The sequence below is a fragment of the Nannospalax galili genome, unplaced genomic scaffold (assembly GCF_000622305.1).
Source record: "Nannospalax galili isolate Female #2095 unplaced genomic scaffold, S.galili_v1.0 scaffold851, whole genome shotgun sequence".
NCBI lineage: Eukaryota > Metazoa > Chordata > Mammalia > Rodentia > Spalacidae > Nannospalax > Nannospalax galili.
Genome location: NW_008330578.1, coordinates 251052 through 265052, shown reverse-complemented (window position 1 = coordinate 265052; position 14001 = coordinate 251052). Strand labels below are relative to the sequence as shown.

At 37.7% G+C, this 14001-nt stretch overlaps 1 protein-coding gene across 1 annotated transcript in view; it reads right to left on the bottom strand.

The window, feature by feature from the left end:
* Positions 1-14001, bottom strand: part of Dock3 (dedicator of cytokinesis 3) — a 480991-nt gene that overhangs the window by 234755 nt on the left and 232235 nt on the right. Inside the window, exon 6 of the mRNA XM_029554349.1 lies at positions 7607-7691. Within this exon, the coding sequence (XP_029410209.1) occupies positions 7607-7691 (85 nt within the window). The remainder of the gene's footprint in view (positions 1-7606; positions 7692-14001) is intronic.

Below are 14001 nucleotides of genomic sequence, written 5' to 3'. Positions count from 1 at the left end.
GAGAATAGGCTATAGCTTGCCACAATTTGGAAACTCTCCAGTAAAATTACCTGTACCCATTATATATATATATATCAACACAGATATATATATATATATATATATCATCAACACAGATACTTTGTTGTTGCCTTTTAAAATGACATATCTTCATTGGCATCAATTCTTTGTTGTTGAGAATGGGCTTAAACTTGTTGGGAAAAGGCAGGAATTAAGAACCACTGGGGTTTCCTTTGACTTTAATCATCTACACTAAAATTCCAAACTGAATTTAAAGAAATTTTCATTAATCATTACACTCAACACATGCACTGGGGCTTGGTGTTACTTTATGAAAAAGATTCACTAAATACAAACCAAGGTATCGTTGATGGTTTCAATAGGAAAAGCTTCCCACAGATTCAAGCGTTTGGACACTTGGTCCCCAGTTCATGACATCATTTGGGGTAGGTCATGGAATCTTCAGAAGGTATGGCCTTGCTAGAGGAGAATGCAACTGGGGGCAGGCTTTGAGAGTGCATTGTCTTGCTCCACTTTCAGTTCACCCTCTACTTCATGTCTGCCACTGAAGACCTAATCTCTGAGCTTCCTGCTCCTGTTGTCAGGCCTGCCACTTGCTGTTATGCTTCCCAGCTATGATGGACTCTTCTCTCTAGAACTCTAAGCCAAAACAAACTTTCTTTCCTAAGTTGCTTCTGGTCATGGTGTTTTACCACCACAACAGAAAAGTAATAGCAATATCCTATTCATAAAAGATTTTTTAAATGTCTGGCAAGAAGCACTAAAATTAGAAAATTTTGTGTTGTTTTTATAATGTCTACTTTTATTTTAATATAAAAGTGTTTCTTCAGACTTTATTGATAACTTTAAGATTTAACTAAAATATTTGAATTATTGCAAAAACTTATTTGGGACTAGAGAGATGACTCAGCAGTTAAGAGCACTAGCTGCTGAGGACCCAGGTTCATTTCCCAGCACCCATACAGGGGCTAACAACACTCTATAACTCCAGTTCCTGGAGATTTGAGGCCCTCTTCTGGCTCCATGGACATTGCATGTACAGTTGTACTTACATACACGCAGGCAAAACACTCATACACATTTTAAGAAAATCAATCAATACATTTATATAATTTTTAAGAATTGTGTGTGTGCGCACATGCATGTGCTATGAACATGCATGCCAATTTCAGTTCCCAAGAGATGCCAGAAAGCACTGGATTCCCCAGAGCTGGAGTTACAGGCACTTGGGTACTGCCTAATGTGGGTGCTGGGAACAGAACTTGGGGCCTCTTCAAAAGCAGTACAGTACTTGGTCTTAACCACAGAGCTATTTCTCCAGTCCTAATTTATTGCACATTTCTGTATACAAGCTAACATAAAATGCCTAAGTGGTGAATTTGCAAAATCTCAATCAGTTTTTCTTCATTATATCTAATTCTCTCTCTCTGTCTCTCTCTCTCTGTCTCTCTCTCTTTTTCTCTCTCTCTCTTTCTTGGGGGTCATTTTGAGACAGGGTCTCCCTGTAGCCCCTGGAAATCACTATGTAAACCAGGTTGGCCTTGAACTCACATAGATCCACCTGCTTCTGTGTCCTCGTTTGTCTCTCCATTGCTATGACAAAACACTCTGACCAATATCCACTTCAGGAGGGAAGGGTTTATTTAGCTTACATATCCCGGGTCACAGTTCATCCAGGACCCCAAGGTAGGAACTCAGGGCAGGAACCTGGAGGCAGGAACTGGAGCACAGGCCATGGAGGAATGCTGCTTACTGGCTTGCTTCCCAGGCCCCTGCTCAGTCTGCTTTCTTATGCAACAGAGGCCCACATGCCCAGGAGTGGTACCACCTACAGTGGGCTGGGCCCTCCTACATCACTCAACAATCAAGAAGGTGCCCCAAGGACATGGCCACAGGCCAGCCCAATGAAGGAAATTCCCCAATTGAGGCTCCCTCAACCCAGGTGTGTCAAGTTGACACTAAAGCTATCCAGCACAGTCTGCCTCCAGAGTGCTGAGATTAAAGTCCTGTACTACCATGCCGGGCTTGTTCTTCTTTTCTTTTCTAATTCTTTCTGTGTAAAGCAAATACATGAAATAAAAAAAATTTGAGCAGAAAATAAAAGGACTTGAACTTTAAGCTCTTCTGATAATCCAGTATTTTATCAAAATATAAATTTAATAAAAGTAAAGCTATTTTTTTTCTGGTCTTTTTGAGACAGGGTCTCCCTGTAGCCCCAGTTGTCCTGGAACTCACTATGTAGACCAGGCTGGCCTTGAACTCACAGAGATCTGCCTGCCTCTGCCTCCCAAGTGCTGGGATTAAAGGCATGCGCCACCATGCCCAGCAGTAAAGCTAATTTTTTTTTTTTTTGGTCTTTTTGAGACAGGGTCTCTCTTATAAGGCTTGCAAGAAAACTATTTCTCTTTTGTCTATCCTGTGCTGCTTTCCAGACATAAGTACTTTCAACTCCTTATTTAAGTGTTTCTCTCTAGAATTTATCAAGTATTTCTAAATGTCACTTTTATACTGTTCTCTATTCAATTTAAGAATTATCTATTGACTTTTTATTATGGCAGCTGAGGATTCAAACTCTTGTTTCTATCTTCTTCCCTTCATCCACCTCCCTCCCCAAACTGTTTGTAGATAACCTAAACATAATTAGGTTAGCAAGGCAAATCAAAATATCTCAACTGTATTTCTTTTTGTTTGATATCTTCATCTTTGATATAATTATTTTTCTTTAAATTACTGTTATTCTTTGGTATCATCAGGAACTGGCTCAAGGCCTCCTCACAGATACCAAAACCTGTGGATGCTCAAGTCTTTTATATAAAATGATATATGCCTATAACTTATATGCACTCTGTTTAATTCATCTCTCAATTGCTTAAAATACATAATACAATGTAAAGGTTATATAAAGAGTGGCTATACTGTATTGTTTAGGAATTGTTAGTAATAATGACAAGTTTAGCACAGAAAGAACTTTACTGAGTATTTTCCATTAGAGGCTGGTTAAATCCTCAGATGTAGAACCCATAGATAGTGTCCATTGTATAGGGTCTTTTCCCATGTCCTTTGATAGCTCTATAAAATACCTTTCAATAGTATGTTCTACATGATGAAAGTTATCAGATACTCTATCAAGCACACGTGATAGACTCCTGGTTACTTTTTGCTCTTCTGCTTTAATATGGACCAGTTCTCAACAGTTACTCTCTAGACCTATTTATTGCACAAGTGTGATCTCTGGATTTCCCTTTACCAATCACATCATAATTCTTTGTCTCTCACATTTGGGCCAGCTTCCATTTGGATGGCACATAGCACCCGTTGGTGTCCCCTTCCTGTTTTTTCCTGATCCACTCCTTTATTTTGAAGTAGTTTATTCTTCAGTGTGATCTCGAAAAAGTTCTCTCTCTTTACCGCTCTCTCTTTTAGACAGACAGACAGACAGATAGTGTCTTTTTTATCTTCTGAAAGTCCATTACTTAGCTATTTATTTAGATACTGGAACTCTAGGATTAAATATCAAATTTTGTAACTTTTCTTTCCTATTTTTATTTTGGTGTTCTTTTTTCAAAGAGATTATATTTTTTGAGACTTTCATACATGACTATAATGCATTTTGATCATATTCATCCCTCTTCCAACTCCATGTCCCCATCCCCCTCTCAAATTCATGCCTTCTATAAATATAATTATTTTGTGTATATATACAATATATATTTATATTTATACTTTTATATTTATATTTAGTGCTGGTTAGTTTTTATCAACTTGACACAAACTAGAGACATCTTGGAAGGAAGAACCTTGACTGAGGAATTTCCTTCATCAGAATGGTTTGTGGGGGATTTTCTTGATTGCTAATTGATGAAGGAGGGCCCAGTCCACTATGAGCAGTGCTATTCCTGGGCAGGTGGCTTGGGCTGTATAAGAAAGGAAGTCAGAGAAAGCAAGCCAATAAGAAATCTTCCTCTATGGTCTCTGCTTCAATTCCTCCCTCCAGATTCCTGCTTTGAGTTCCTTCAAAGATGTCAACATCCTTGGTAGAGTAAGATGAAATAAAGCGTTTCTTCCCCAAGTTGCTTTGGATCGTGATATTTATCACAGCAACTGAAAATCAAACTAGGATACAAACAAACATTCACAATATGAATGTATCTCCTACTGAGTCCAATTAGTGATTAGTGTTGCCTGTATGCACATGGGCACAAGGCTGACCACTAGGGTATGGACAATCTATCAGTGGGTTCGTCCCTGAAGAAAATTGACTCTCTCTCCCTCAACAGCCATTAACTGCTTATAGCTCCTAAGCTAGGGGTGAGGCCTTGTAAGCTATTCTCCCAGCGATGCTGGAATCTTGATTGGTATATTCTTGTGTAGGTCTTGTGCAGGAAAACCATAGCTGCTGAGAGTACATATTTGTCATGTCCAGAACACTAATTCACAGCAGTGCCCCCCAATCCTCTAGCTCTTACAATCTTTCTAGACCCTCTTCCTCAAGCCTCTGGTGTAGAGGCTGTTATAGATGTCTAATTTGGGGGTGAGTCAGGGAAACTTTTCTCTACCTTCTATACCACATACATTCTGATCTCACTTTTAAAAATTTTTAAGTGATTTATTTATACCTTATGTGTATAAATATTTTGCTTGCATGAATGCTTCATATACATGCAATGCCTACAGAGGCTAGAAGAGGGCATCAAGTCGCCTGGAACTGGAGGTTATGGATGGTTGTTAGCCAACATGTAGATGCTAGGAACTCAGCCCAAGTCCTCCGCAGGAGTAGCTAAAGCTCTTAACCACTGAGCCATCTCTACAGCCTTCATTTAAAAAATTTTAGAGCTGTTTGGATTAATATAGTATATTTTGTACTCGTTTTATCTTTTCTCATTATAGACAGCAATCACTGTTTTCTTCTGCCTACATCTTCCATAGCTCGCTTGCTCTGATCTCTAACTTTTATATAAGATATTTTTTGATTGCTGATGCTTGGCTATCTGAAAGTGTTATGCAGGGTAGGGTTCATTGGAGCTTTGGGAAAGGGGGTAATTATCTTGTCCATTTTCAAATATATGTATGTATATTCATATATATGTATCTGATATCTCTAAAGTTGTTACAGTTAAACTTTATTCATAAGTTCCAGACTTTGCACAAGACCTACCCAACATCAAGGCAGGCAACACTCTCACATAGAGTGGGAAGAGGTTCATGAGCCCCCATCCATTATTGAGGACCTATGAACAGTTGATGGCTCCCAGGTGAGGAAGACTTGGGTTTTCTTTAAGGGTATGGCTCCTGGTAGGTCAATCATGCTGTAGTGGATGGCCCCATACCCAGAAGCATATGGACAGCACAAATTGGAGTCCATGGGTTATTAGAAATTTTTTAAAAAGTACATAATGTTGGGGGTGGGTAGGAAGCTAGGAGGATCTTGGAAATGTTATGGGTACATGTGATCAAAATACACTGCATGAAATTCTCAAGGGAAATAGAATATATTTATTTTAAAAATCATTATTTGGTGATTTAAGCTATCTCAAACTTGAAAATGAAGTATCTAGAATTTTTAATGCCCTACCTCCCAAACCTGATTCTTCTATATAGTTTCCTATTGCATTTTTCTCATCTGGGCAGATAAAAAACACAGAAGTCACTGTTCTTTGAGCTGTCTTTTTCCTGTACATATGCTTACCAGTTCAATCTATCAACAACTCTAGTTCAAACTCCAAAGGATATTCAAAATCCAACCTCTTCTTACCACCTTCACTGTCATAGCTCCAGCCCAAATTACTGAAATTAAGACTTCTTACTTAAAAAGACCTCTCTAGTACCATTTTATGATCTGAAACACCTATTGGATCATGTCACTCTTGCATTCTATTAGCCCTCTAGAAAAAATTTAATTTGGGGCATACAAAGCTCTTCATGATTCAACTCCTGATTCCTTCATAGCTAATGTTATGAAATGTTTCAAATTTCCTGGAACTGCCATTTCTTTACATTCTATGCCATTCTGGAAGGTCTTTTCTTATCCCCAGAAAGCCAGTCACTAACTAATAACATCAGCATACACTTTATTCATGCTGTGAAGATGATACATGGTAACTATTTGTGATTTATTCATTCCTCTAGAGTAGAGATTCTAACCTAGGCCTATGAAGAACAAGCATTAGGAATATTCTCCACCAATTGGTATTCTCTATGTTGCCTAAAGTATTTAATTTTGTTAAAGAGATTCTAAAACTTGTAATTCTCATCAGCATATATTCATTGGTAATAAACTTTTCAAAGTGAATTTCCTTAATCTAAACTTGTCACCTTAAGTTTCTACTCTTTTTTACTTTAAACTGTTGTACCTTTCTTTTACTAGTCATGCAGTATATAAAATATAATCTTGGTTATCAGTCCACCCAGTAGATCTTCTTTTCATTAAGATATTTATGTTACATCTATTGATCTTTTATTTTATGCCAAAAAATGTTACACACTTAAGTTACATACAATACCATACTTCTCATAATGATTATATGATTTAGGTATTATACAGTGGTCTGTTGCTAGACAGGGTTAAATAACTTTGCATGTCACACAACTAGTAAATAATGTTACTGGGTTTTAAATGAGGTCTTATCACTTACTACTGAGTCTCTTTCATTTCAGTATGAGTTTATAATTCAATCTCACAACTAGAAAAAAAATTATGTTACTTAGAGTTCACTTTTACTTGTCCAGTAGATTTTTATAATAACCAACATACATCTAAGGATCTATATATACAATGTTTAAAGGCTTTGTTATCCACAGTGTTCATTCTGTGAATGGAAGCTCCTGCATGTTAAGAGTCCTGTAGTTGCTTCCATTTTCTAAGTGCTCTTAAAAGTTTTCTTCTAGGGGCTGGAGAGATGGCTTAGTGGTTGAGAGCAAGGACTACTCTTGCAGAGGACCTGGGTTCGATTCCCAGCACCCACATGGCGGCTACGGGCTGTCCTTGACTCCAGTTCTGGGGGACTCTGAAGCCCTCTTTTGACCTCCATGGCATTGCACAACAGAGGTGCACTCACATGCATGTGAGCAATACACTGATACACGTAGAATAAAATAAGTAAATAAAAAAATGTTTAAAATTTTTTCTTCTAATTATGCAAGTAGGCCCCTTATAAGGACTTATGAGTGGGGTAGTTGAAAATAAGAATCAAAATATTCTTCTGAGTGGCTGCATGTCTAAAGAAAGATTGGTACATTATTTCCAGGTGCAGTCACTGTTTAACAACTAGTTCTTTGCAAATTCAGTCACCTTTTCTTAGAACAGGTAGGGAAGAGTGTATGTTATTTACTACCATAGACTATAGAAAAATTAGCAAACAGAGACATAACCCATAGAAAGTACAGTGAGCTCAACATCTCTACATTGTATTTATATCTGGAAAGTGTGCTGTCAGAATAAGAATACTTCTTAAATATAGAGATAGCGGCAAAGAAACAATTTAAAAATATTTTAAAAACATAGTAACAATCCATAACACTATCAGAGAAAACAAAAGAGAAAAAATGAGATATGAAGGAACAAGCCACCCCTTGTTAGATTTCTTACCATTTTATAGAGATCTGAGACACTAATCTGGTCTGAATCCACTACTTCAAAGTCCTTCCGAGGCACCAAGTCCAGGCCCAAATGCCTAATAAACAGAAAGATCACACTCAGAATTCCATAACCTTAGATTACTTTATGTGCCTGGAAACCTATACTTGTCATAATTTTGTGGATGGAGCTTCAGACACTATCCTAGAAGTGACATGCCTTTATCTAGCAACATCAAATTGTAACCACTTTGGGGGAAATAAATGAGACTAGGGATTTTAAGGCTGGTACAATAACAGTTACCAAGCAGTTCTGCTTGTGATTATAAAAAGGTTTAATTAGTGGCACACGCCTTTAATCCCAGCAGACAGATCTCTGTGAGTTCAAGGACAGCCTGGTCTACATAGATGAGTTCCAGGACAGCTGGGGCTACAGAGAGGCCCTGTCTCAAAAAGACCCCCAAAAAAGAAAAAGGTTTAATTAGTATATATAACAAAGTGCTTTATTTCATTAAGAACACTTTTGTGGGGCTGGAGAAATGGCTCAAAAGTTAAGAGTACTGGTTGCTCTTCCAATGGACCTGGGTTCAGTTCCTGGCACCCACATGGTAGCTAACAACCATCCATAACTCTAGTTCCAGGGGATCTGATACCCTTTTCTGGCCTCTATAGGCATTGTATGACACAGGTGCATTTACATACATGCAGGCAAGTCATTCACATACATAAAATTAAAAACTTTTAAGAACACATTTTTGTTAGATAATTAATAAGTAATTTTTATTTTTCTATTTCTCCTTATCTTATTAGTATGCTCAAGGCTCAAACACGCATTGCTTCCATTACTGTGAAAAAATTATTCAGGGCTCAAGAAAATTTATAATTCAAAATAAACAAAAAATCATATCTTAGAGATACATTTTGGTTTAGGTCTATACTACTTCCAATTTAATACTGGTATTGATAAAGTTCTGAACACGTATTAGCTATAATATCTTTTGGGGAGGGAGAGGAGTAGACAGGGTCTCACTATGTAACCCCAGTTGGCCTAGAACTCACTATGTAGACCAACCTGGCCTTGAACTCATAGACCACCAACACGCACCAACATACTCAGCTGTAGTATTTAAAGAAACATAAGACAGTTTTAAGAAGTAATACTATTCAACACAACAAAATTTAGAAGATCTAATACAATTTTATTTTGGTCTTTTTTGAGACAGAGTCTCCCTGTAGTCCCAGCTGTCCTGGAACTTGCTATGTAGACCAGGCTGGCCTTGAACTCAAAGAGATCTGCCTGCCTCTGCCTCTCGAGTGCTGGTATTAAAGGTGTGTGCCACCATGCCCGGCTCTAATACAATTTTTGACGAGAAAGAAAAGTGATGATAATTTTCAGTTGGTTGTGTGGTAGTATTAAGCAATGGAAAGAACTTAAGATTTTTCTGTTCAGATATTTAACATAATTTATAATCAATAAATGTTAGCCCCCTTCTCACATTCAAACATAATAGCTCTAAACCTGGAACTCAATAAAGTTAGAGGGTTGCAGACATCTGAAATGGCTTATGATACTGGAAGTTGAGTTTGAGTTTGTGTGTGGCTGGGGGGGCAAGAAAGAGGAAGAAAGAGAGAAAGATCATATGTGAATTTTTTTCTAAAAAGTAGAACTATACTTAATTTTAGAGATGGCTCTGTGATCACCTGACTTCAAAACAGGGTTATGAATTATGGTGTCTGGCAAACATAGTCTATGGGACTTTGGAAAGAAAGACACCATACTTTAAGTTTGAATCTTTTCAAACCTTTCTAGCAAGATTAATTCTACAAGCTCTTTCTGTATACAAAACTCCTACTCATTTAAAATAAAATCAGGTGTGTGTCTAAAATGCAGGGTTATTTTATTTGTAATTTGTAACCTATTTATAGGAAAGTATCTAGGAAGGTTAAACAAATTGTAAGAAGGGAGTAAAATAAAAATGGGAAATAAAAATGATATAAGGAAGGTAGAAGCAAACATATTAACATCTGCTAAAATGATTACTATAATTAAGAATAAAAATCATAATACAATATTGGTATTTGTACTAGGAAACTAGATTAATAAAATTGACCTTTTAAAGTATTTTCCAGGTCTTCTTTATGTCAAGCCATTTAAAATTTTCTAAACAAACAACAACAACAACAACAACAACAACACACACACACACACACACACACACACACACAGGTTCACAAACAACAACAACAACAACAACAACAACAACACACACACACACACACACACAGGTTCAGTATTACACATTTGTAATCCCAACACTTACTGAAGCAGGATCATGAATTTGAGGCCAGCCCGGGTTACATGTGAGATCCTGTACCCAGAAGGAAAAGGGAATAGAAGGTAGAGGAAATGGGGAGACAGAACATTTCCTACATATTCTTTAACCACTGAAGTTTAGAAATATGCAGCTATCTTTTAGTACCCATGAGCTCCCCACCATCACAATACCAAAATTCAAAGATGAGTTCAGGTCCCTTACAAAAACCAGCATACTATGTGATAAATAATCTATACACAGCTCATGTACACTTTAAAATTATCTGCAGATTATTTGTTATATGCTACAATGTAAAAGTTATATAAATAGTTGCTGTAGTCCACTGTTTAGGGAATAAGAAAGAAACATGCCATTTAAGAAAAAAAGTGCTTTCACTTTATGGTCAGCTTAATCCACGGATGTGGAAACTACATATATGGAATGTGAACAAAAAGAATCAAATACGGAATAGTATAATAATTAACAAAATAGAGGCTGAGCAAATAACCCAATAAAAACAGGTGTTTTAGAAACAACAACTTAACTCATTATTATGTAAATCAGTGGGGGAAGGAATTGAGTGTTATGTACTCTTTGGCAATGGTGCAACACACACAGTGATAGATCTGGTAACATTTATGTCAACTCTGTCTTACCATTACTGCGTCCTTAATTTGCTTATCCACTCAACTACTCAACCATACACCACACACCCAACCTACACTGAAAAATTTTGAAGTTTTTATTGCTGTTAGACAGGGTTTCCCTAGTCCCAGCCCACCTGGAAGTCACTGCGTGAACCAGAGATTCACCTGCTTCTGCCTCTCAAGGGTTGGGATTAAAGGCACACACCACCATACCTGACTGAAGTTTTTTGTTTTTTTAAATTGTGTTCCAGACTAACAGCATTGGATACAGGGAACACACCCAGTTTTGAGTCAAGCAACAGTCCTTATTCATCATGCTTTCTTCCTTGAGAACACTGTTTTCTTGTGCCTAGAAGTAGGTAGAGCACAGTGCCTTTTCAGTTTCTCAATTTCATCATATTGGAAAATAAGAGAATGATTAATGGGCAACCTGGTAAAAACTGAAAACTGAATTACATTTACTATAATTGTTTTCTTTTTTAATAAAATTTATTTTTAATTTTGGGTATGCACATGTGTCTCTGTAGAGGTATGTGCATATGAGTGCAGTTGTGTGTAGAGACCAGAAGAGGGTGCTAGATCCCCTGGCGCTAGACTTCTAGGTGGTTGTGAGCCACCTGACATGGTGCTGGGAACCAAACTCAGGTCTTCTGCAAGAGTAGTACAAGTTCTTAACTGCTGAGCCATTCCTACAGTCCCTGTTACAGTCCCCACTATGATCATTTTCTTTTTCTTTTTTTTTTTTTTTTTTGAGACAGGGTCTCCCTGTAGCCCCAGCTGGCCCGGAATTCACTATGTAGACCAGGCTGGCCTTGAACTCACAGAGATCCACCTGCCTCTACCTCCTGACTGCTGGGATTAAAGGCGTGCATCACCATGCCCGACTCCTATTATGATCATTTTCAATGAAGAAAGGCTTGCTACAATTAAACTGGAGACTATTCTCATTTATAGGAGGTAGAGATATTGTATAATAAGATGTTGTCAACACATGTTCCCTACAAATTTCATCCTGAAAAAGAGGTTCCTGGCTATTTCTTCCTATGGATTACTCCAAAGACAGTGTACTGAAATGCAAGGAAATAGTCACCACGATGGCATGTCTTCTCTATCTTCACACAAAGGGAGAAAATACAGCAGAAGAATCAGGAGTGTGGGTTCTGATGTCAGACTGCCTTTTTAAATTAAAAAAAATTTTTAATTGTATGCATGGCAGTGCTTTGTCCACATGTACGTAAGTGCACCACGTATGTGAAATACCCTGTAAAGGCCAGAAGAATGTGCCGGATCCCCTGGAACTGGAGTTATAGATGGTTGTTAGCAGCCGTGTGGGTTCTGGGAATCAAACCCAGGTCCTCTGGAAAAACAAGAAGTGTTCTTAACTGCTGAGTCATCTTCTCTCCAGCCCCCAGACAGCCTTTTTTTGTATCTTGACTTTTCCACCAGGCTACAAAGACTGATCTACTCTCATTGGCTGTTGTGAGGATTAATTCATGTAAAGCACTCAGCAGTTTCTGGTACTATGAACAGCTACTGCTATTATAATTATTCCCACTATGTGCAGTATCATCAACCCTCCTTTCTGAAGTATAAGAATTGAACTAAGGGCTTTGCATATGTTAGGTAAGTGCTCTACCTCTGAACTATCTCCGCAACCCATTTTTACTTTTTATTTTGAGTAGAATCTAAGTAATAGGCTGTCCTTGAACTTCTCTACAGTCAAGGCAGACCCTGACTTTCGCTCCTCCTGCCTCAGCCTCCCAACTATTTGAGATTATAGGCTTGCACCACCATATCTGGCTAGACTTTTTTTTTTAACTCAGGAAAACTGAGGTTCAGCAAGATAAAAAATGGTCTACTGAAGGCTGGGCGTGGTGGCACATGCCTTTAATCCCAGCACTTGGGAGGCAAAGGCAGGTGGATCTTTGTGAGTTCGAGGCCAGCCTGGTGTACACAGTGAGCTCCAGGACAGCTGGAGCTACAAGGAGACGCTGTCTAAAAAAAAAAAAAAAAAAAAAAAAAAAAAAAAAAAATCTACTAAAAGAGCAGAACTGAGTTCTTCTCAAGTTCAGTCTATCACACTATGAATCTATGTTATTTCTATTGTACCAGCTGTCTTTCTGGTAATAACTGTGTAAGTACTAATGGTTGCAAGTGATTATAATTATAATAGTTCAGCTATAATGGTTTGAGAGATGAGTCTAAGTGAGTATTTTAATCCAGAAAAAATAAAACAGATACCACTTGGTTAATGAATGTCCCCCAGGCATGGCTACAGACCCATTTTAATAGTAAAATACCAAGGGCAGGCATTGTACTAATTACAGGATTTAACGATGGGGAGAGATGAAAAGGGAGGGAGAAGAGGAGGGAGAGGGCAGGGAAAAGGAGAACATGAAGGAGAGGGAAAGAGGGAAGGACAGGGAAAGGGCAGTGGGGGAGGAAGAGAGCAATTGATTGGTTTGAAAGTAAAACTTCAAGGATTTTTTGACAACACACATTCACACTTCTTGAACAGAACAAGAACTGATTGGTGAGTACACTACCAACCCTCAGAAGAACCATGAGAAGTCACTGAAATTTTCTGTTTCAGTTATCCTGAGAGTTAACCCAACATAGAACTCGGAAAATGAACAGCAGACCCCAATCATATCTAAAGGAATATTGACAACTGATTGCTGCTAGATGAGGAACAGCTGATCTTCCTAAAACAAGGCTCTCTAGATTCAGCAGATGGACAAGCACTGGAGAATGGCTGGGGGTGTCGACAACACAATGGACAGTAACAGGGATGACAGAGTATATGGGCTCCAGTATGTGGGAGGGGGGACTATGGGTGGGTGCCATTTCAGAAGTGGGTATATAGATGAATAAGATTGTTTTGGATGTTCTGTATGATATATACACACAAAAACAACAAATAAAAATGAGTTATAAAAATATATTAATTATATATGTAGCAAGAAACAGTACTGATAAACATTACCAGTGAAATCTACCTGATGATTTTATATCCATACTCAGGAACTAAGGATCCAAGTGTAACCGACTGTGACTAGTAATCATCACATACATAGAGATTAAAGACACATGTGCAAACATTTAAGCGTTAGTAGCATTAAAAATGTAGGAAACATCATATTTTAGTTCTGGCCTCTGCAGGCTTTGTACAACACAGGCACACTTACATACATGCAGGCAATATGTTCATACAAATAAAAATTTAAAAATCAAATAAATTTTTAAAAATTAAAAAAATAATAATTCTTCAAAGCATAAAAATTTGCTCCTTAATAATTAGTAGATGTGCAAAATATTACCATTGAAATCTACCTGATGACTTTACATCCATGCTAAGATGCCAAGGATCGCAGAAAGGAACGAACTGTGACTAGAAATAATCAGATATATAGAGATTAGAAACACATATGCAAACATCTCCTTCA